The sequence below is a fragment of the Limanda limanda genome, chromosome 9 (assembly GCF_963576545.1).
Source record: "Limanda limanda chromosome 9, fLimLim1.1, whole genome shotgun sequence".
Classification (NCBI taxonomy): Eukaryota; Metazoa; Chordata; class Actinopteri; order Pleuronectiformes; family Pleuronectidae; genus Limanda; species Limanda limanda.
The window spans coordinates 21,560,295-21,584,551 of record NC_083644.1 but is presented as its reverse complement, the minus strand read 5'-3'; the positions used below and the strand labels follow the sequence as shown (position 1 = coordinate 21,584,551).

Sequence of the window (24,257 nt, the reverse complement as noted above, 5' to 3'; positions counted from 1 at the left end):
CCTAACAGCCAAATGATGGAAATTTAGAAAATTCCGATTTGTTTGATTTGATTTTGAAAGGAGTTTGTGTTTCTTAGCCTTTATAAAAAAAATACTGAACATTTTTTGACCTGGAAACTCATGTCGCAGTTTTTCCACATTTTCTTATGTTACTCTCACTGAAATACATTTTTCACATGCTGGAGTAATGCTGTGTTACCATTTGACTTCAAAGTATCATCTAACTCTCGCTTATCTAACATTAAGGCAATAAGAAGTCCTTATTTTTACATACATAGAATAAAAGTGCAGTTACTGAGAGCCTACATGTTGGTGTTTGATGTGCAAAGAGAGATCTGTCTGGCGGAAATGGTCCAAAAAGGCTGCATTGTCTCTCTTCATTTATCTTCCACCCGGGCCCTTTAAACTCAAAAGTTGATGACCAAACACTGCAGCCTCCCTGAGCCGGGGGGGTGGACCTCTCCCTCAGCCGGGACGCCAGAGGCCAGTTATCTGTCAGTGTTCCTTCAGGCTGTTATTGAATCAAACACCGGTCGTGCTGAGCAGCGCTGCTATGAATTATCCTCGTGTAGAGCCTGAGAAGACAAAAGCAGACAAGTTCATGTTGAGATGATTCAATGGGAAAAGCGTATAATTTATAATCATCAGGATAATTGCTCTGTCTGGCTTCCACTTTCTCCTCCCTCGCCTCTGTTTGCATCATCTCTTTTCTTATTCTCTGTGCATCATTCCCAGTCCCCTGCTACCTTTCTCTCAAGGTAATCAATGGGAACCTGTCACAGTTTGAGAACAGAGACATTATTCAGGCGACGGCACAAAAAAAAAAAAAAAAAACAATAAAGACTGCTGAGCTAATTGAGTCAGGTAGAGTGAGGGTTTCTGGGAGTTCAAGGACTGAGCAGCAGAGGATGTGGCTGAACTCTCCACAAAGTCTCTGACGTGCACACGGAGATGCCGCGGCTCTGCGTGCCATTGGGTTGTGAAAGGAGGTCCTTCGTGCCAAGAGGGAACAAAACACAAACGGGACACATCACAGTGGGCCGTTTAATTACATTTGCATGCTTGTGGGTCTTTGTTGTGGGCATCAGCTGGAGATCAGAAGTCTACGTCGTTAGAATATGTAGTAAAATCAGAGAACACGACTGGGAGCAAATCCACTTTTATGCTCCCACTTCAGGGCCAGTAAAGTTAAAACCGCACATTTTACCTGATCATAAAGCACAGAATGAAACTCCACAGAGCCTATTACAGAGAAACCAGTTCTGCTTTGTTAACAATGTGGACCACATGGCATGACAAAGGGCCGGGTCAGAAATTCAGTGGAGGACATCAGGGCAGCCGTGCGTGTGTGTGTGTGAGTGTGTGAGTGTGTGAGTGTGTGTCTGAGTGTGTGTGAGAGCTGAAATAGCGAAAAGACAGATTCTTCTTACCTACCTGGTTGCGCGTTTTGTGGGATTTCTGCAGCCACACCCTCCACTGATCATACAGTTTGATTGACATGCCACTGCAGCCGTATGCGTGCTTGCGGACCCAGCCGAAGAACTGCTTGAGTTCCCTCCGCAGGGTGGAGTTCTGCTCACTGGGCTTGGACTCACAAGAGCCGCTCTGCAGGCGCTCTGGGAGCAGTAAGGAAGGAGGGAGGAAGGGAGGATGGAGAGGAGGGGGAGGGTAGAGGTGAAGGAGAGGTGGGAGGATGAGAGAGAGACCAGCATCAAGGTTAAAGTCAGGACAAGTGTTAGCAGAAGGTGGGGTATGGATTATGTTCGGCATGTGTGAAGCATCACAATGGATGTGACTGATGTGTTTGATCTTTTTCTGCATTATTTCAATTATTATGAATTTAATTTTAAATAATGAAAACCCATTAATGTTTGTACTTACCTGTCAGTTAAGATAATTTTAATTGTAAGAAAATATATTTTGTCTATCTTTAAATTGTCATATTGTTATTTTTTAGTTTTTGTCTTCTCTGGGAGGCCGTCCTGAGTGAATTAGCTTGGTTAGATTTTGCTATGCTTACAGCGTGGCTACAGTGATATTAATATTGTTCCATTTGTTCATCAATCACTTTGGCCCAAACTTAATATCTTCATTACATTTTGTTCACATATTTATGTTCCCCAGAGGATAGATTCTAATCTCCTGTCTTCTCATCCAGTGCCACATTTACAGATTTCCCCTATCAGCCTCACCTGTATTTTGTGGTTAGTGCTAATTTGCATATGTTAGCATGTTAACACGCAACGCTAAGATAATTGCCGTTTAAAAGCAGATTTGTCTGTAGTATGTCATGTGCTCGTATGAGAAAGTTTGACAAAATGAATAATGCTTTGTATAATTAGTATATTATAGATGTGGGATATGGGAAAAAGTAGACATCATGTAAGCAGCATCTTAGCATTAGCAGTTTGGACACAGCCTCAGGGGGCCATAATGTTTTTGGGTCGTCGGTTTGTCCATCATGAGAAGACGAACACCTTGAAAGAATTTCTTAAAAGTTGGTAAAAACATTTAATTGGGCTCAAGGATGAACTGATTCGATTTTGGTAGCCAAAGGTCAAAGGTCAAGGTCATGGCGGCCATATTTTCTCAAACGTGTTTCAGGGAATGTGTTCAAGAGAACATTTATGAGGATTCATGTTGTTTAATTTCCCAGAACAATATGAAACAAGGTGATAAGTTTTTTTACCTGGCAGACATGTTTCTCAGTTTAAAATCCTAACGTGCGAAGGTGATGTACCATACTCTGGTTTCTGTGGAGGCCGGCTACTGAAAGTCTGTCACGATCACTTCTTTATGGCAAACAACAGAGCCCGATAACAACTTCCTCCCTCTGGAGAGTAAATACCACATAACCTATGTAACTCATTATGTGCTCCGCCTGCTCACAAACCTGTTTCCACTCAAGCTTTATAGGCACTGTGTGTGCCTCCAACAGACAACCAGCTTTTTAACTTGATCAATCTTTGAAGCCAACAACAATAATCTATCAAATGTCCCCCTGGCTCTTTGCAGTTCTCTCTCATCCTCTGCTGCAGATCTCTATCAAGGTACCAAGCCCGTTGATGTTTGGTTTGTCTTGGGTCACATGCGGTTTAGATCTGCTTGTTCAGGATGTTGGATCGGGGATAAGAACTTTGTTTGTCTGAGTTTAATTGGCAATGAAAGGTTGATTATTAGGATGGAGAGAATTGTCAAGATTTGTGAGCATCGCGGACATTTGGGAAACATTTAAAAGCCACTTAAGCCGTGAGGCAACCGAGGAAAGGAAAGACTTTGATTCTACTTAAGGTAAATGTGTCTGGGCTCCCCGAAGTAAAAACACTGTTTGTTCACACAGTTTTGTATTACAATTTCTGATGTAGTTCACATTTTCCATTTTCAATCAAAGATCCAAATCCTGAATATGGGATTTTACTTGGAAAGGTTGAATGTGATCTAGATTTTTATTTATTTTTTATCGGTAAAGGACTTACCACTGGGAGAGGGAGTGGAGGCAGCAGTCTGGTGACTCCAGTCGCTCCAGATGCCAGCTTTCTTGGAGCCATAGATGCCCACTGGGTTGCACCTCACCTGGACAAAATACACGGTTCCCGGCTGGAGGCCCGCCAGCCGACATGATGTCTGGTTACCAACATCATCCACCACCTGAGAGAGGGCACAACACGGCAAAGAGGATGAGAGAGATAACAACACTGAATCAAAATACACCAGGTTAGATATTTTCTGCATCTTTTCTTTTGTTTAGTTAAATTCTAATCCTTATAATCGCTTTTTAATTATCAAATTAACAACTGTAGTGTGGATGAAAGTGGTTTTATCTGCGGCAGTCAAGGATTTGTCTTATGATGCAAGTGTGTGTGTGTGTGTGTGTGTGTGTTTGTGTGTGTGTGTTTCAGTGTCTCAGAGTTCAGACCACCTTCCATTCAGTGCTGTCCTCCAGTCTGTAGCGGATCTGATACTTGGCCTGAAACAGGATGTCCCTGAGATCGGGGGGGCTGGACCAGCGAACTGTCAGCTGATCTTCGAGGTCGCCCACCCGACTCACCTGCACGCTGGACGGGGGGTCTGTGGTCACTGGACAGACAAGGACAATTGACACAGTGTGACTGGGATGAGAGCCGATGTACAGTATGTAGAGTGAAGGAAGTGACATGCAGAGGAAGTCGTAGTGTAGACACGTATCATCTTAAATAAAACATAAAGAGGATAGTCAGTGTTATCCAGACCATAATATCTTTGCCTCTGGTTCTTACATTTTGACCATTATAAAATACAGAAAGGATCATTAGGTGGGTTTTCCTACATGATCAAACGAAGACCCATGATTTCCCTGTTTAGTATCTTTCTCAAACCTTGTGCAGGGGAATAATCCGTTCGGCTCCGTTTTTGAACTCATGACAGACATTTTGTGTTTGTTATAAACTCGGTAACAACTTTTGTTTGGTCTTTTGGATTTCTGACTGCGTGTATACAGTCTCTGTGTGTCTCTTTGTCTTGGCCAGTTTGTCTGTTGTTCCTCATATTTTTGGTTCAGATTTCATTTAGGAATTGACCTGATGTTTTTGCACTGATTGCCTACCACTGACTGTGAGCCTGTTTCTCATTCGATTCATCACCCTGAGCTCCGGCGCCTGCACGCTGGTCCTCTCAGCTGAACATGAGCATATTTTAAAACTTAACAGATACATTTTGGTGGCTCCTCTTCTCTCCTTTGGTTCAGGTCACTTTGTCCTTCCTGGGCTCGGTATTATAAAACATTTCACCTACTACACGTGCTTTGAAGTTGGGACATAGGTATAAAGATAAAATGAAGGAACTGATTATCTTGTAAAAGTGTTTCCTGCTATAACCTTTGGCTTCAGACATCCTTCACAGCTAGCGTGTGATGCTAACAGCTTATTGTTTCTGTTGAGGCGGTTCAATGCATCATGCACACGGCATCGCTCCCCCTGCCTTAGCCCACTCTCAGTCTCCCAGTTATCTGTTCCACTGTGTGCAGGGACGATGGATAGTGGGGAGAGGATGCTCAGTCACGGACGATAAACGCTGAGTTCAGAACGTGGCGCTCGCTTGAGGCCTGTTTAGAGCCGCAGCAATGGTAAGGAATGGCTGCTACGACTCGTACATCACTAACTACATTTGCCACTGAGGAGCCTGTGAAGCCAGCTGAGGCAACCGCTGGGTTTTTAACTTTTCAAAAACAAAACAGTTTATCTCAGAGAGCTGCAGCCTGAAGCTCTAATGTTGTTACAGCATCGGGCCGAAGGGAGAGAACCATACAAATAAATCCTCTCCAGCCGAAGAAGTGTGTGAGCCATATTCAGGAGGAGATGGAGAGGAGATAAGGAAATGAGTGGAGGGGAGGGGAGAGGAGATGACCAGGAAGAAAAAGAAAGGAGAGGAAATTAAAGGATAGGACAAGGAAGGAAAGGAATAGGATAAAGGACAGAAGGGGACAAGAGAGGAGAGGCCCAGGAAAAGACAAGACAGGTAAGGAGAGGAAAGCAATAGGAACAGGAAAAAGGAGGGGAGATGACAAGAGAGCAAAGGGAACAAAAGGAAAGGAGCGGGGAAGAGAGTGTAGGAAAGGACAGGTAGACGAGAGGAGAGGAGAGGACGGAAAGGAAAGGAAATGGAAAAAGGAGAGGACGACGACGACAAGAGAGGTAAGGAAAAGGAAGGACAGGAAAAAACAGTGTTGATTAACCTCCAGGAGTTGGAATGCACAGTGTTCAGACTCACCTACATCCAGGATGTCCAGGGTGGTGACGTCAGAGGTGGCGGAGCCCAGCTGATTGGTCGCCTCCACCCAGATCTCGTAGGGCGTGAAGAGGGCGAGGTTGCGGGGGATGTAGCAGGAGTGACGCTGTTTCCCTGAGTTGTAATTCTCACACTCCTTCTCTCTGCTGTACCACCTGGACAGAGGCAGAGTTTATTTTAGCCCTGGTGTTGTTGTCATTTGTCTCTGAAAGGGCAGCGTCTATTTTTAACTCTTCGTACACAAGGAGAACAACACACCGCGGCCTCTGAGTGGAGCACGTGATACAGATGATGAACTATGTGTCACACGTTTATTTGCTGCTCGTCTACCTGGGTGCTGTGGGACCAGACGATCACAGGTTTGGGACGCTCACCTCAGTTTGTACTTGAGGGTGTATCTGGTTCGGATGTGGGACTCGCCCCGCCCCCCCGGGCTCCACCTGCAGCTCAGGTCCTTGGCGTTGCGGGACCAGCACGTTAAATTGACCGGTTGCTCTGGAGACGCTGGGGCAAAGAGAAGAAGAGCAATGAAAAGCTTCATTTTCGGGGCAGAACCCAACTACTGCTGACATATCGAAATCAAATAAAAAAGTCAAATATGTTAGAATTTAATTTTAAATGTTTATGACCTCGTTTCTGAAATGTAAAGACAAATTGAGAGAAAAGAGCATTTGATTCATTTCTTAGCCATCGAAGCATTCACTCCGTTTAGCTAATGCATTATAAAAGCAGATTAGTTATGCAACAGGTTTTTTAATTATTATAGACACATCAAAAAAAAAAAATCCTTTATACAGAACAAACTAGAGATGATTAGATGTAGAGAGATGAATTTAATTTGATGTATAAATATAGTTTCCTAAGGCATAACGTCCTTCACCTTTTAATCTTTCATTTCTATAACTTCCATATGTTAAAATCATTTTATATTTTTAATTTTGAAGAAGTGATCAGCAAATCTGCACTGGTGGGATAATAATATGTTGATAGGTTTACATATTGATTCAACCAAAATTTACAAATAGTTTCTCCACTTCAGTAGATTGACAGCAGTTTGTTTGATGCTCAGTTTTCTTACCCTTGGACTTCACGGTATTTCATTTAGTTTGATAAACATAGTTTCTAAAAACCCTTTCAGTCTTTACCATGAGATGTAATCACACTAACACAGCCTCCTCATCACGATACAGCTCTGTGCTCCACTTACTGCCCACATAGAGACAAGAGCCGCTCAGGACATGGCCATCTGCTCCATGACACACCAGGTTGTCTCCAGACTTCTGCTGGGAGCCATTCAGGTTGTGGAGGGTGACGCTCAGTGTGTCGGAGGACACCACGCTGTAGGAGCTGATGGGCAGACGCTTCCCGTTAAGTGTCCAGTACAATGTGCTCGAGTGGAGGCCAAGCTCAGGGCTCAGTGTGCATGCGGCTGTCAGGTTAGAGCCAATAGGCAGGACTGGATCCTGAGGGGAGATCACTGCTATATCTGGGAGATGGACACGCACGCACACACACACACACACAAACACACAAACACACACACACACACACACACAAACACACACACACACACACACACACACACACACACACATACACGATCATCAAGTGCAGGTCTTAACATGATGCCTTCAATTTTCTAGTTTAACAGTAAAAGATATTCGATTCAAAATTATATTCAGCAAAGAAAAGCTAAAGCTTCTACATTTAGCACTTTTAGCTTAATACATTTCTTAAATTATATTTATCAAAATTGTTTTGATATTTATGTAATTTGCTGTAAACGCCTGACCGGATCTATCAGCTGTTTATTTTAGCACCAATTGGATTAATTGTGTGTTTATTTGTATTTGTTGTTCTTGTAAACATGTTTAATCTCTTTGCATCCTGTGGTTACCACTGCATTGTGTGTGTGACCAAAATGCAATAAATATAAATTTACAAACATTCTAATACAACAAATTAAAAATTATAAATCATTTTGAATATACATCATTTCTATTCTTCTATTAACAAAAATGTCCAATCCATTTCTATTTACTTCCAGACATTCAATCAAATTTACATCTTATCTGCTCTTCATCCTGTAGCTTCCATTCATTAGTCTCCTGAATAACATCATGTTTGCACAGTTTGATTTAAGAGCTGGACACATTTCCAGTGAAGCTTGAAGTTCAATTATAAATTTCTCTCCTTCCACCAGTAAACACTGTGAGCTCAGTACATGTTTATGACCCTGTGATGAAGTGGATTTATGGAGCCTCAGAAAGGTCACCCTGGTTTGTCAGTAAAAACCTTGAATGCTTTTCCATACTGCGACCCCTCTTATACTCAGAGTTTACCTTTATGATTGATGTCGATGAGTAACCCTCAGTGTGTGTGTGTGTTTGAATGTTACTACCAGGCTCCTTCTACACAGAGATATGAGGCTTAGTGTGTTATTAACCACGCGGCTGGTGGCCTGCGGACAAGATTTCAAACACATGTGCCACTACGCACTGAATGGGAAGAAAAGTGATAAAAACTACAAGAAGAGCGAAGACTGACATAATCACTCGTATGAAATAAACTCAAGAATTCTAACAAGCATACATGTGTTTGACATGTTTTTTGAAGAAGTTGCATGTGGACGACTTGCTCGGCCTCATGATGGTGAATCTCTGCATGCTGATGTCTTGGTAGATTGATCTCCTTCATGCAACAGAGCTGAGGAACAATGTTTATCTCCGTTAATTCCAACACCGCGTCGGATTTTTTCCGCTCTCACTCTAATTCTCCATTAGACGCACGGTCACATTTAATGATTACTCTCATATTAAAGCGCTGCCACTGCATCCACATTTATATCAGTGGAAAATTTAACAATTACTGGATGATTTGATGATTTTTCATCATTTTTGTTGACACTGAAGCATTAGTTGATTACAGACTATGCAATCAAATTAAAAGTTTACTATAACAATAATGTTTTCCTCAAAAAGCCAAACACCTTTTAACCATTTTAAAACTTTGCTAGATATATTATTTTGTACAGGTATATTTATATTTATTTATATCTGGTGATTTTTATCAAAGTGTTTCACAATGGATTGATGATACAAGATGTAACTCACTAGTGTTGCAACACACAGTTTTAAATACTGCAAAATAGGATTATCCATTTAACCTACTTCTCATAAAGCAGTGGTCTGAAAATTGACTAAATAAACAAGCAGATGTTTGTTATTTTAGATTCAGTGTGCAGCTGATAGATATTACAGTTGTTATGGGTGGTGTGTGTCCACCTGGGGAGGAGGAAATGAATCATCAATTAAACTGATTTTAATGAAGCTAAACAACTGATTTAAAGCATGAACTCGTTCGGAAAGTTCAGAGCCTCCAGAACACTGCTCACACTGGGAAACACAGATCTAATCTTGAGGCAGATTCCACCTCCTCCTCCATTCTCCTGCAGTCTGAGGAGACAGCCAAGTAACTTACCGTCTGTCTGTGAAAGTTTGCTACTTACGTGTCGAGGAGAACCACACATGTGGAACGAGGAGGAGCAGAAAGATGAAGGAGAGCATGTTTCTCTCTGCTGTTTTTCCTTCTCGACTTTCCACAGGAAGGAGACAGAGAGGTAGAGTTCAGGAGGAGGGTCTGTGCGGTGTCTCGCTCCTGCTGCTGTTCTCAGATCACATGTGACTCCTTAGTGAAACTCAGTCACAGACCAAAGTGACTGCACACACACAGACACACACCGACAGACAGACAGAGGGAAACACAAGGTTTTTACTTCCTTTTAAACTCCAGAGCGGCTCCACTGCTGCTGTACCACCCCTCCCTTGTTTGTAAGTGCTCCTCAGTGTGTCCCCTCCCAAGCACACACACACACACACACACACACACACACACACACAGACACACACACACACACACACACACACACACACACACACACACACACACACACACACACACACACTGATTGACTTACTCTAACTTTAACCATATGTGCCACTTGCCCAAACTTTAACCCAAATTAAACCTCAACCTAACCTAAAACGAATGTCTTCACCTTTAAAATGTAATGATCTATGTTATGTGGTCAACACAAAAGAAAACACAACTTCACAAACTCTGTTCTTTTACATTGTTCAGTCATTTAGGCTGCTTCAGGTGAGCTGGTGACCCCCCCCTGTGGTGCCTCAAGACATGTTTAATAGGGTTGGCCAGATGAGGCCACTGAAGTTGTTTGGGTGGCACATCAAAATGGAAAACAATAACTGAATTTCATGTATAAATTGTAAGCTACTGATATACTTTGGTTTTTTATTTTATGCTCAATGTTATGATCTGAAATTCATCGACAAGATAGTTGCCCCTGCTGGCTGGTCACGGCCCTGTATTCTTTTCCATTTTATTTGCTGAAATGTGATTTTATTTGGTGAGACAAGACAAGACATCAGTGGGAGACAAGACAGAATTACGAAAAGTGACAAATGTTACTCTGTCTGAGACATATCAGTCAGTAAATCTAAAATAAAATCCTAACTTTATGAAGGAGACGGATAAAATGGAGAGTATTTAATTATTTTTTGTCTTCTATTGTTTGCCTGCCCTTACCCTCCTCTGAGCCACACTCCAGTCCAATAGGTGGCAGTAATTCGCTAAAAGTAGTCTGGCAACTGCCTCTGAACAAGAAGCACTTGATTCAAAACCATCTCACCTGGCAGGAGCACATCTGGCTTTAAAGTCAGCTGCACATCTGTCCACAGGAGGATTTCACTTGACTCTAACTTTGAGATGTCTGCTTCTCAGATCACACAAGGTGGGATGTGTTTACCTATTTACCTATTTATTGCATGTTCTAGACTAAGATTAATTTCTCCATGTCCAAAATTTGTTCTATTGTTGATTTACATGAAGAAAGTGTAGGTGTGTTGGGTATTATTTGTACTCATCACAGCAACCTTGCTAATGCACTACTCACTTTCCTGGTATGTCTCACCCATGGTCTCACACCTCATACAGTAAGTTCCCCTCCAACTTAAAGTGTGAGTTATGTTTTTTATGTTATTATTCCGGATACTTTCCAAATAGAAAACAAGAGTGACGCACAGCTGATGCTGAAGCTGACGCAGAGACTAACAGATGTGCTGGTTGCGTACAGACTGAAGAACTTATCTGCTGTACGGAAGAAAACTAACAGCAGTTCTCAATAAGGCTGTGAGTTTTTCAAAAAGTAGTTTTGAAGAATTAAACATGACGCACAATTGCTCAAATATATCCAAACAATCAGCATCTGGTGTCAATATTGTCTGCTCAGGACGGCTTTACTTGCTACCTTCCTCCATTTTCATAGTGAAACAATGTCAACTTACTGGCTCACTTTACTGATAGGTCAAGAGGGCATGCTTTAGGTCAAGCTGACAGTGATCGCCCCCTGCTGGATCAGGAGACAAACAACTTCAGACTGATGGTCTGATGTGTATCTAAACTGTATATTTCGAATTCGAACTGGTCATTATAGATCTAATAGAAAGCTCTCCCCATTTGAAATGGAGGGGTAAAATTTGGAATAATATTACGGCAGCCCTAGTTTTTAATTTTTAAACATTCTTTTAAATTTAAGATCCTTCATTGCAATCTAGTGTATCTATCCTATAATTTTGTTACTGCAGCATTTGTTTTTGAATATCTGTAAGTTGTATTTGTTATAAGTGTTCAGATTTTTCAATTGAGAATGGTGTTCTTGGGAACATGTGTATTGTCTCATCCTATGTGTACTGCCTTCCTTTCATCCCCAGGGTTCTAGTCTTTACTTCTTGTCATTGAGCTCTTCAAGTTTCTCCTCTACGCCTTCCAGATTGTCAAGCACCAAAAGATCATGTCACTGATTTTTTTAAACGGCTTTGAAATCAAAATAGGAGTGAAGCTCATTTCTTCCCTTTGTCCTTGTAATGAATTGATATGTTGCCTTTCTACATAAAGAATATTTTTTGAAACTTTAATTTTGATTTAGGAGTTTTTTCCACTTCCTCTTACATTGCGAGATAGTAGCGTTTTTCAACATATGTTAATTTTTTATAGAATAATTCATGGATCATGAAAATCAGGCATATCCAGGACTGATATTTATAAGTATGTGTAATTTGGTGCAGGTCCAAATAAAAATCTTCATTTAGTGATTTTAAATGTGTTTTCACAAGGGGACTGTTGGGCCTTGATGGACAGTACTGAGCGCCATTCTGTTTCCTATTGGTATATAGAATCTATGGATAATACACCTGTAATATCAACATTTAGTTAATGTTTTGCACCTTTCTAAGTAGAGTTTGGACATCAACCACAAGACACTGACAATAACTTTCTTTATTGCAGACCAAAGTAAAAGATATTTTGTTTACAGTTGTTGGTTCTTTGTCCTCAGCTGATAAACCCTGCTGGTGTTGTGGCTCACTGGTGTTGCAGCAGGATCTTCATCACCTGATCTCTGTCACATCGATTATGGATCATCTATTAATGTTTGGACAAACTGATCATTTGCTCTGTGTCTCCATCTTCTCCCCAATTCATCTGCAGCCTTTTTATGAATGCCATCGCTGCCACTTTATGCACTGCAGGTTTGTGTGCGTGCGCGCCCGCGGGTGTGAGGGGTGCGCGTGCACGATGGTGATGATGCGAGTGACGCCATGAGCAGATGCGAGCAGCGGAGCAGACAGGACCAGGACCAGGGCTGAGGCAGCAGCAGCAGCAGCATCCTCCTCCGCACCAGCAGCGACTCTCACCGGCTCCTCCTGCACCTCTCTCCCGGCTCTCGGATGCTCCGGCTCGGCTGCAGGATGTGCGGCTTCTCGGCGCTGCTCTCGGTGCTCCTCGCGGCCGTGGCGGCGGAGGCGGCGTCCTCGGATCTGTTCGACAACCAGCTGGGCGACATCAGCTACTGCAAAAAGCAATGCCTGCTCACCATCAAAAACAGAAGCCCCGGAAAAGTAAGTTATTCCCGTGCGTCTCTGCAGGGACAGCGTGGTGATCCGATAACGCGTAAAATCCGCTTCTTTACTGGAGACATGATGCGTTTATTTGTGTGCGCAGTGGCAGGTACCACACGCTGTCTCTGGGCTTTTTTTTTTAATGCAGCCTCCGGGATGCTCCAGCTCCCGATCAGGGCCGAGGAAAGATGGATGCAGCATCTTTTCTTTCTGCAGCTCAGAGACTCGTCCAAGAAGTGATCTGCATCCGAGCGCATAGCGAGAGGCGCCTGCATCAAACTGCGCCAGCAACATAAAACCGCAATTACAAGATGAAGCAGGCCAGACGTGATGCAGGGGGGGGTGGGGTGGTGTTGGGGGGGATCAGTGGATCCGTGTTATTGACAGTGTGCACCGCAGCCTCCTGGTCACACCAGGCCACACTGCACCCGGAGCAGGGCGGCAGATCAGACATCACTCTCAGCATTTCTATGTCCAACGCTTTGATTTGCAGTGATGTGCATGTTTTGTTCTCCTACCACCTCTTCATCCTCCTCCTCATCCTCCTCCATCACTATGTCTTCAGGTGCGGTTCAACACATCCTGCAGGGCAGAAGGAGCAGAGCTGCACCTGGCTGCTGTGCACCACCAGTTCAGGGTCATCCATACTGGGAACATGTAGATTGTACAGTCACCTTCTAAATATAAGGTGCTGCCTGGTGGTTTGAGGATAAACACACATCTCTGCTGTCTGTGAGCAAACAGGAGAAACGCAGTGAGGATGATGACAGACAAGGCTGTAATAAAGCCTTCACGGTCAGGGCTTCTCTTTGTCTCTCCTGTTCTCTGAGAGGTCACCAGGGGGCGCTTTTTCTCCACTTTGAAGTCATTATAACGCTCACCACCTCATGTCCCCTGTTTTATACAAGTGTCTGCTCATCACTGGGTTTCCTCAACAGTGACTGAAAGCTTCTGATCAACAGTTTGTGACAGGCTGCAATAAAGCAGCTGCTCTGTGTCATTAAGTGACGCCACGGCCCATCTCTGTCATCCAACCCCATCAAGGTTATCTGGAGTTTATCCCAGAGTGCAGGAGACATTTTCTAATTTGTGCACCCCTCTTTCTGGCTGCTACAGGACTCCATAATGAACGCCTGTTACCGTGGCTGTCGCCTCTACTCCATCTGCCAGTTCGTCAACGGCAACGCCGGCTTCAACACCAGCAGGGAGGAGTGTCAGGGAGGTGAGTCAGTCTGTCCACCCTGGGTGCCGAGCTGCTGGGATGAGGCTGGGGCTATCAGCTGAGGCCTTGGTCTGTATAAGTGGTGTCAAAATGAGTGACAGGTTGGAATCCTTGTAAAATTTAAAAAGCAAGGCAGTTTTATTAATAAAACACATTTCATATACAGAGGTGGATTCAAAGTGCTGTACAGGGACATTAAAAACAACCTAGAGTAAAAAAAGGAAAAGCAATACAATTGATTTTAAAGAGTAAAACGAAAGAGATAAAGGAAATAAAAAGGACACATCTGTATACAAATTTTAACAAATGCTGAAAGATAAAAATAAAACAAATAAATTGGATAGAAGTGGGTAAAATAATAATGTGAAAATAGAAAATACAATGGTGTAAGACCTAGTTTAGTTAAAGGCAATTTAACACACAAAGGTTTTCAATCTAAGACCATCAGGAAGTTGGTTCCAGCACTGTGCTGCATAATTGACTTTAAAAGTCAGTCATGAATTTTAACCTTGATCATATGTGCAACTTGGAAACTTCTTATTCCAATAAGGGTCTAACTCGGATGACGTCTTATAATACTGTGAAGATTGTATCTTTTAAAAAAAATTCCAGCTTCCAGGTTTTTAAGGCAAAAGGACATAAAAGCTACATTTGTGATGTAGAGTAGACCATTACTGGTGCATGTGTTCAACATCAAAATGTTGGACACAGCAGCTCTTTTGCTGGAGCCCCAGTGGATATTTTCTCAGCTCTTTGAGGCTGTTCACCCTGTTTGAGCTGCCATATTGGAAATCAATGGTGTGATTTGCCACCCAGACAGCTGCCCCCTGTTTCAATATCAGCATAACACATGCGTCTCATGTGCATCTTTATCTTTCCTCTCGGATAAACAGCTCGTACCTGCATTTCCTCTTGTCTCCTGCCCAACTGACTGTATTGCTCACTCCTCCTCTTCTCCAACTTTCCTACCATCATGCCTCGTCTTTTTCATGTCCGCAGCGTGCCAGGAGGCATACATTAAGCTCCTGGAGCAGGAGGCCTGCAGCACCGGCTGTGCCAGCCAGCCCTCTGAACCTGAGATCAAGAGGAGGAAGGTGAGGGAGGCCGCTCTGCAGTCAGGGAAGCACACACAAACTAACTGCAGCTAAAAGATCTAAGTAGTTTGAGTGCTTATATCACTACTAAGGATACAAGTGTGCACACTATCTGAAGGTGATACACATAAAGAAAATACTTTCCCTCTGAACAGAGTGTCCTGCTCTCTCTTCTCTCTGCAGCTGAGGGCCATGACTCTCCGCCCGAAGCCCCCCTCCGTGATGGAGGCCGTGTCCAGTTGGTGCAACGAGATCGTCAGCTCTGCTCAGAGCTTCATCTCCTCCACCTGGACCTTCTACCTGCAGGCTGACGATGGCAAGGTGGTTGTTTTCCAGGTCAGTATAGACTTTGTCCTGGACAGACGGGCTTTGTATTTTAAGCTGGGACTTCTTTTTTTTTCCAAAAAAGTATTTATCTCTAATGTGTCATAGTGAAACATTCAAAGATAAATTAAGTTATTTTCTGCAAAAGGTTTTGCTGCACTGTTGATATATTCATATTCATATAACCTGATTGGGTTTTAAGCAAAAATAAGTTCCTAGCAGTAGTAGCAGCAGCAGCAGCTTGTTCAAAACAATAATTCATAGTCCAAAGCTATTTATTTAGTGGAAATGCTTCCTATGGCTGAAACATAGCAACAAAGCCAACTTGAAGATATTAAGAGAAATCAAAGTCGGTCCTCTTTTTGCTTTGGTCGAATCTTAAGTTCATCCTTAACATTTTCATTGGACAAAGAAGAGACACAGAAGAAGTCAGATTAAATGGTATAAATTAAAGTACTTCTCTGCTTTCCTTGTATTGTGTTGCATTAATGATAATAACTAGAATGGCATCAGTAGAGCAAATTGCACACTTATAGATATAATTTCCCTAAATATGTTTTTTTCTCCATCAAAATCCATTAATTATTCTTTGGAAAATCATTGAAAATAAAAACGATTGATAATAAATTTAAAAAAACTCCCTAGCTCACAATGTTAAAGAGAGTGTTAAAAATTCCTGGATCTCCATCGAATTTGTATAGGCTCCTGACCCATACTGCATCCTTCCTCCAAATGTCTTGGTGATCCGTCAAGTAGTTTTGTTTCGAAATCTTGCTCACAAACAAACGACAGGAGTGAAAACAATCTCCTCTGCAGATGTGAAAAACATATGGAGTGGCAAACCCACACAGAGACCTGTTTATCTAAGCTGCTGCACTGCAGAGTTTCCCTCTCATCCTATTGAACATCTGCACCGACACACAGTCCGATCCCGCTGAGTGTATAAGTGCACAGAGACTCCATCGCTGAAACGTCCTCCTACAGTATAAATACTCCACTGAGACATGATGGCACATAATCATAAAATAGATTCTCTACAAAGCTGTCTCACGTCATATGTTTTCGATTGGAGGTTAAAAGCAAGCAAGTGGACCTTGATAGGTAATTGGTTGAGCTGACCTTCGCTTCCTGTTAGGAGTGTGAAATATATCCTGTGCTGTACGATGCCGTGGAGCCTGGTCCGCTGCCAACACATCTCACAGTCCATTTCTGTGGCCGTACATCTGTGACGGTCGAGTGAGCAAGGGGAAAGCAGCAGGGGCGAGGGAGGGAAAAGGTGGTTGGATTTAGAGTCCTGCTAAATTTCTTTCTTCTTCCCAGCACTTTAATTGTTTATAAATGTCCTTTTAAATTATGTCACCGCCCTCAGCACCATGCATATTTGATAAGCAGCAGGGCAAGCTGTGTTGAACTTGCCTCAGGACAGAAAGTCACTGCAAGATTTAACAGAGAGCGGACGGTGCTAAACAATAAAGTTGTTTCTGAGGGTGGCGTGACGGACCCGTGTGTGGATGCTGTTCACCTGCAGTTGAAGTGCTGTTTGGTTGTTGGTTGGTTAGCAGGATGTCTTAATCACAAAGCCAACAAGGTTATGATTTCATCTGCATTTATTGGTTTGTCTGTTAAGTTATCAGAGTTATGCAAAAAACTACTGGAAGGGTTATCACGAAAAACCTGGTGGAAGGATACTGTCAGGAAGAAGAATCCATTAAATTTGCAAGTGAGGGCATTGATTTTTCAGAGGGTCATCTATGGATATTGATGATAAAAATCGGGCATGTTTAGAGTTGTGATTGAGTGTGTGAGTCGAAATAAACATCTGGATGCAGAGAATTTTAATGTTGATTCGTGGGCTGGGGTATGAACTTGGAGAGTTATTGCCTGTCAAACTTAAAAACGCAGTGCCAAAGTCAATGCAGTAGCCACCTATATATTATAGCTATAATAGGATTTGGTCTCTCTAACCACCACAGTATCCAGCCCTGTCCTCTGGATTTCAAACACTTGTCAGAAACTTGCGCCTCTTTCAGGGGTTTTCCCATTCGGATAATGGGACTTTGATGGCATCTTTAGCTGCATAATTAGAGGGTTCAATGGAAAATTATAGTATTTTAAGCACCCTCACCCAAACAAAAGGGCTTCTGTGTAACAGAGACTCTTATATAAGCTCAAATTCACTAATACATGTAAGAAACGTGTGCGTTCTGGCCTGTGAGGTTCCACCAAAGGCAGAAGCCACAGAACATGAAAGTGCCAACCTTTCCGTCGGACCTGGGTGATAAATGTTTGCTCTTCACGGCCGTGACGTGCCGGCTGTAGCAGCGAGCGGAAGCCAGGCTCCACGGGGCTGTGAAAAGACTATCAGGCCTGTGTTTAGTGGGCAGCTGGCAAACCGCCACCGACTTGACAGATTGTCTCTGCGAGGGTTGAAACAGCAGAAAAAGTTCAGCTTAGTTGAGGAGCAGCAGAGACGGATAAACAGGTTGACGGTGCCTGCAATACAAATTATGTGGATATCCATAATAAGCTGACTGTCTATATACATCCGTCTCTGTGGTCATGAGTGTAGTGTGCAGCAGCGAGTATCATCAAAACCAGTCAGGAAGGTACCAGTAACAGTGGCAGTAAGTATTGTACATTCAAGTGTCGGAATAATTGGAAAGTTCCTCACTTGCCCTGAACGCCACCTAAAGGTGGAACTACAACTCGGAAAGTCAGCTCTAAATAGAAGCTTTTAATGTATATTTGTTAAATGTTACACTCGTTTCAAACTGCATGTCTATCCCTCACAACCGCCGAACATCAGACCTACATACAGTCGTTTTTATGATAAATGATTCAGTTATTTGTATGGCTTTCACAGCGATTTTATTTCATTGGTCCTTGTTATAATGTTAAAGTTGGGGCGGCGAGGTGTCAAGATGTTGTGTGAAATCACATAAACACACCGAAATCAGACCTTCTGGAGCATGTGAATGCACAGTGAGTGTGAATCATAAGAGTGTCCCTGAATGTGGTTACACCCCGTCAAAGAAAAACAGAGCTACTGGTAAAGCACTGTCCTCTACCGCTGTTATTCCCTCTCACCGCCTGCTTGTGATTATAACAAATCCTTCACTGACCAAACAGCCTCACTGCCAGCACTCAGAGGCTGTTTGGGACAAAACTGAGTCGATTCAAGATTTCCTCCTTCTTGTGTTAGCAAGCTGGCCTGCAGAACAAATTGGACATGTTGTAAGGATGAGTACAGAGCGAGAGAGAGAGAGAGAGTGAGATAGAGGGAGAGAGGGAGAGAGAGAGAGACCCCATTTCATCTTGACGATTACATTAGTCATTCTCCCTGAATGCATTTCAAAAAACCCTCCTGAAAGGAACAGAGAGAACCAGTGAGATAACAGTGTTTGAAGGAAGCGTGACTTTGACTTATGATGCTACCCTGAAACAGAAGTCACTGTATGTTCCCAGCTTTGTTTACTCACCCACACACAACTTTCTGAAGCGACTTAAGTATGAACTTTACATACAGTGTTTATATGAGAAGCATTTAACATATTTAAATTGGAGAATTCAGTTTCTGCTGAAACTTATCTGAATTGCTCGCTTGAATTTGTATTGAAAAAACAGTTAAAGTAGTTTGAAAAGTTGAAAATGTAAAACAGGGATGAAGAATTTAACTTACTAAACTACACAGTGTACAGTGTAAGTAACTATATTGTATAATTGGGTCCCTACCGATACACCCGCCTGACCAATCCCAAGTCAGTCTAGCTACCAATCATTACGTCTCAACTGTTTTTAATATAATAATAATGTAATAATGATATAATGACAGATTAGAAATTTTTTTTCTTTTAATCTATAGAACACACACACTGGATGATTTGCTGCAAAATACCTTGTTCTAAGATCAAACCAAATACGCGAAGGATTTTTCTGTCTAACTGTAATCACCTCTCCTCTGCCTGAAACCCTCAGTCTCTTTATGGCTGTCATGTGTCTGAACTCTCAAACCCCTCTTTCATTCGCTCTCTCTCTCTCCATTCTTTCTTTCTTTTCTCTTTCTCTCTTTCTCTCTCTGTTAACAAGAGCACCTTTTGCCCTCCCTCTCATAATGCATGACAGATGCAGATCAGGCTCCACTCATTCTGATGGTTAGATCTCTGCCGTCTGCAGCCAATGAGAATTATCCGTCTCACATCTCTGCTCGCCCCTCCCCAGACTTTACACTAATAAAAAAACACATCTGGTTTCGATGCACTTTGTCAGAAAGCATTGATCGCGAGGTGTAACAAACTTGGCTCTGAAATAACCTCAACAACAAACGTTTGGAGGATTTCAAGAGTTTCAGGAAGAAAACTGTGTCAGGCAGCGTCAAAAACGTGCCTCAGTGTTCTGTTCCTCTGGAGAAGTGATTCGAATCACTTAGTAGAAAACAGATCAATCATTTGATAGATTAAGAAATGAGAACCAATAAACTGAATTTTGCTGATCTCACATTATAATGTATGACACAGCAAAAAGTTCATTGATCAGGTTAAATGTCCACATCAATAAACACTGGGAGGTCGACACGGCATCCAGTGGGATCAAGTGTGTGTGTGTGTGTGTGTGTGTGTGTGTGTGTGTGTGTGTTTGCTGAGGCCAGCAATAATATGGTTACATCCAACTACAGCTGCTTTTGTGTTGGAGGGAGGGTCAGCAGTGGGGAACCAAATCCTCTTTTAATGAGTTCTCCAGGGGAACCAGAAACACTGTGCACATAATGAAACAACAGTGCAAACACTGACAGCAAGCTCAGCGAGTGTGTGTGTGTGTGTGTGTGTGTGTGTGTGTGTGTGTGTCTAGCAGTTGCTTTAAATCATTGTTTCAGAAGGACAGTTTTGTGTGGGTGAGAAACATATTGTGAGAAACACCCGGACATATTGGACACATTTCATCATTAGATAATTATTTACATCATATTAGAGGCTCCAAATTGGATGAAAAAACAATTAGGATTTGCTAGTGTTCACAATATGATACGGGACATAGATAAATGTATTTCAATATACTTATAAATCCCTATTTTCATGCCCTTCTATGAGTAAAAGCTTAGCATAACATCTGAAAGCAGGGGGAAACAGCTGGCCTGGCTTTGTCTAAAGGGGATGGACAATATTAAAATCCACCTTCCTCTTTATGCTAAGCTAGGCTAACAGCCTCAGCCTCTGGCTCTATTGTTAATGCACAGACAGAACGGCTTTGTTCAATCTTCTCATCAACCTCTCAGTGAGAAAACGAACACACACAAAATGTCAAACTCTTTTAAAGTTTAAATCTCCGGACATTTCTTGTATTTGACTCATCTCCTGTTGCTGCTTCTCGTTTTCCTTCTTTCTTTCACTTCTCGGCTCCAACTATATTTAGTGGCAGCTCCTCTGACTCCTTCCTGTCAGTTCTGCTGGTGAATCACGGTGGTGAATTTGCTGCCATGACGGCTGAGTGTGTTTTCCTCCTCAGAGCCAGCCGGAGATGGAGTACTCTCTGCCCGAGCTGCAGGCTCCTCGATCCAACGTGGCGGACAAACCCTGGCCTCAGGTCCACTCTCACACCCAGAGACCTCATGGTGAGAACATCACAGTTATAAGAGTTTATATAGGAGCTTGTGTAGGTCGGGTCAACTGAAATCTCTGTTTCTCAACGTGTGGTGTTGCAGGCGTGAGGGGACACGGAGAGAAGGGAACATCCAAAGCAGGAGGTAAAGGGAAGCACCCTGTCCAGCACACAGACGACCCCACAGCTGAGCACGACTTCCTCGGCTGCATGTCAAGGTGAGCTGCAGCTGGAGGTTCCCCTGCTTTGGGTTTTTGTTGTTGCTGCTTTACAATAGTTAGAATGCAAATAGTGATCTGCTGCTACGTTACAAACCATCGGGATCCCTCAGATGTCTGGGACAGGTCTGCTTTCTAAACTAAACATGGAGATGGAGCATTGTCTCTGTGTGCTCCACATATCTGGAGCAAACACCCAGAGAACTGCAGATCTGCTGACACTCAGTTCTGATCAGTTTGTTACACTGCAGTATCACTCTTACCATTGTGTTTCTTGTTTTTGTCCTAATTAACAATATAATTTCCATCCAAATGCTGTTTCATTGTCTGTTGGTGCACTTGCACTTTGTTTTGATGCTTTTTATATTGTAGGTCAAGCACTTTGAATTTACTTGTTGTACAATTAAACTTTCTTTACAGAGAATGAGCGATAAATGACAGAACTAGCGTTTTCCACATCAAATATTCTAGATTTCGTTCCTTTAAGGCTGTTTGGTATGAAAATTAACTATTTGAGACTTCATTCATCTCATGTGTGACTGATAAATGTAAAAATAGACATTATATTCATCAAGATGGAATTCAATGGTGTTTCGTGTGTATAAAAGCTGATTAAACTGGACTGTAGAAAAAATTAGGTCCAGGATGTTAAAAAAACAAGTTTACTTGTTTAATGTTACTAAAAGTGACTATAATTCTATGCTTGAATGGCTGAAAATGTATAAATATGTGGTTTTAATGCATTTATTTACCTTAAGGCTCGTACTTGATGCGTGCTGATTTTCTATCCTTCCTCCCCTCCTTCTTCTCCATCCTAAACCCTCTCCCCCTCCTGTAATCCCACACCTCGGTTCTCCAGACGTTCGGGTCTTCCTCGGTGGATTTTAGCGGCCTGTCTCTTCCTGTCCATCATGGTCATGTTATGGCTCAGCTGTGCCAGCCTCGTCACCGCACCAGAGCAGCACATCAAGACGCAGGTACACACACACACACACACACACACACACACACACACACACACACACACACACACACACACACACACACACACACACAGATGAACACACATGCACACAAGCCAGAAGCAGAGACTTAATGAGCTCAATGTTTCAAATGCAAATTTCTTCGGATCAGGTATGAACATGCTGTGAACCGTGAATTAATGTTACTGTTTAAGTATGTGTGTGTGTGTGTGTGCTCTCATGCTTTGGGATGTTTTAATTTCTTATTTTAGCCGAGGTGTCTGATTCTCACCAGCAGCTCTCATTCATGTGTTATGAAATTTCCCCCTCAGTTGATTAAATCTTTTTACAGTCAGTCAAAGGTGTTTTTCTTCTGCAGTCTCTAATTCGACTGACGTGCATTGGCAAACCATAGTTATGCAGCCTGCATTTACTGTGGTTACCCAGTGTAAATGTTGTTCTATAGGCTGCTGCTTAAAAAAACCTGCACGTCTGGGAGCTCTGCTGCACCTCACTGGAGTCGGCGACTGTCTTTTGCAGCATTCTAGACCTTTTTTTGGTTTATGCAGCAAAAAGCAGCGGCAGCAGCAGTTCACACGGATCCATGACAAATCACTGAGCCCCCTCCGTGAGGCCTGCTCCCATCAGTCCTTTGTAATCTCTTCAAAGACACTGGGTTATCAGAGCATCTTCATAAAATCACTCCAAGGACTGTCACTTTACGAAACCATGTAAAGGCTTAAAGCTGACTCTGTAAATCTTTCACGCAGCTAAATCTCAGTGAGCTCATAAGTCCAGACGTGGTGCGGTAAAGCACTGCAGGATTCCTCACTGTCCTCACGCGTTCTGTCTTTTCGTGTCTCTCCAGCTGAGCATCAACGGAGACAAGGAGTTTCTGGACAATGCCCACAAAGTCAACCCGTACCACCTGACTCCCGTGATCGCTGTCACCGTGAAACAGTCGGATGAGAGCCAGGAGGCGGGGCCGCTGCCGGTGAAAGTTGACCTCAACAAAACTTGTGTTTAGAAAGGAGCAATGGGAGAGCTCTCTCCACCCCCCCCCCCCCCAACCCCCCAGGGTAACCATGTCTAAAAGTCTGTGGCCCATCAGCAGATTTTTTAAAACATATTTCTAACAGCATGGCACCCTACCGACTGTCTTTTGAATTTATCTTACTGAAACATCTAGCTTGTGTTGATCAGACGTTCATTTTTCACTTCGCTACGCCTGTCATTTCATTTGCTTGTACAGTCAAAATATGTCCAATCCTCAAATGATCCTGCCTGCTTATTGCTTATTGATAAGACAGTGCTCGAGTAGAGAGGACAGATTACAGCTGAGAGCTTCATCTCAAATGTTTTCATGTCTGGTGTGAACGAGAGAAGACAAACACAAAGATTAATTTTAGATTCAATTTTTCCTCATTCTCACAGGGAGTTTATGTGAATTAATGGATTACGGAGAGCAAAGAAAATTAGTAGGAAGTGAGTGAGAGGAAAGGGGGATAAATTACAGGTGAGCACTCCGGGATGATGCAGATACTGTAGCTCACAGTCGATGCTGAGTTTACTTTATCATCATAGTGAGATATTCAATAACGTTGTCTCTTCTTTTTTTATCGTGTTTTGCTCATCACACAATGGAAAACAGTTTACTGGTGAGCAACACATTCTCAAAGAAAGAAAGACTTGCTGAAAAAACTCAAACCACAACTTCTATCACCTTATTCATCTTTGTGTGTGTGTGTGTGTGTGTGTGTGAGTGTATGTGTGTGTTTGTGTGTGTGTGTGCGTGTGTGTGTGTGTATGGGGTGTGTGTGCATCTGCAAACAGCACACATTCATTTATGAGTAACAATTTCAGAACAACAGCTGGATCTGGATTCAAACTGAGACGAGACGAGACAAAAAACGACACCTTTTTAATTTATTATGTCTTCTCTTATTTATTCAGAGTCATCGACACGAGTTACTTGTTAAATAGTGTTACTGAAGTGCCATGTACAGTTAATTCATCACGACATGTAACTGCTCTGTATGTAAGATATACTGTAACACAGAGTGGAAAGAGACACGTAGAGAAGGGAGATTGCACCTATTGCTGTATTA

The 24,257-nt window shown here is 42.6% G+C and overlaps 2 protein-coding genes across 2 annotated transcripts; one reads left to right on the top strand and one right to left on the bottom strand.

Annotated features, from left to right (window-relative positions):
- Window positions 1-887: 887 nt before the first annotated feature.
- On the bottom strand, window positions 888-9,329 carry crlf1b (cytokine receptor-like factor 1b). Its single transcript, XM_061078907.1, has 8 exons — window positions 9,272-9,329; window positions 6,971-7,249; window positions 6,138-6,267; window positions 5,746-5,918; window positions 3,920-4,077; window positions 3,477-3,648; window positions 1,435-1,616; window positions 888-992 (listed from the first exon to the last, which is right to left on the bottom strand). Exons 1-8 carry the CDS (start codon window positions 9,327-9,329, stop codon window positions 888-890), a joined length of 1,257 nt encoding a protein of 418 aa, XP_060934890.1.
- A 3,237-nt stretch (window positions 9,330-12,566) lies between these two features.
- Window positions 12,567-23,176, top strand: tmem59l (transmembrane protein 59-like). Its single transcript, XM_061078836.1, has 8 exons — window positions 12,567-12,737; window positions 13,854-13,959; window positions 14,959-15,053; window positions 15,237-15,389; window positions 20,877-20,982; window positions 21,073-21,187; window positions 22,047-22,164; window positions 23,018-23,176. Exons 1-8 carry the CDS (start codon window positions 12,567-12,569, stop codon window positions 23,174-23,176), a joined length of 1,023 nt encoding a protein of 340 aa, XP_060934819.1.
- The last annotated feature ends 1,081 nt before the right edge of the window (window positions 23,177-24,257 follow it).

Bases quoted from the DNA above. Each gene is read 5' to 3' on its own strand.
- crlf1b (XM_061078907.1), bottom strand. From the start codon at position 9,329: ATGCTCTCCTTCATCTTTCTGCTCCTCCTCGTTCCACATGTGTGGTTC. The intron at 7,250-9,271 runs GTAAGTAGCAAA...TCCATCTCCCAG, and splicing joins TGTGTGGTTCTCCTCGACAC to ATATAGCAGTGATCTCCCCT. The intron at 1,617-3,476 runs GTAAGTCCTTTA...TACTGCTCCCAG, and splicing joins CTCCACTCCCTCTCCCAGTG to AGCGCCTGCAGAGCGGCTCT.
- tmem59l (XM_061078836.1), top strand. From the start codon at position 12,567: ATGCTCCGGCTCGGCTGCAGGATGTGCGGCTTCTCGGCGCTGCTCTCG. The intron at 12,738-13,853 runs GTAAGTTATTCC...TGGCTGCTACAG, and splicing joins AAAACAGAAGCCCCGGAAAA to GACTCCATAATGAACGCCTG. The intron at 21,188-22,046 runs GTGAGCTGCAGC...TCGGTTCTCCAG, and splicing joins TTCCTCGGCTGCATGTCAAG to ACGTTCGGGTCTTCCTCGGT.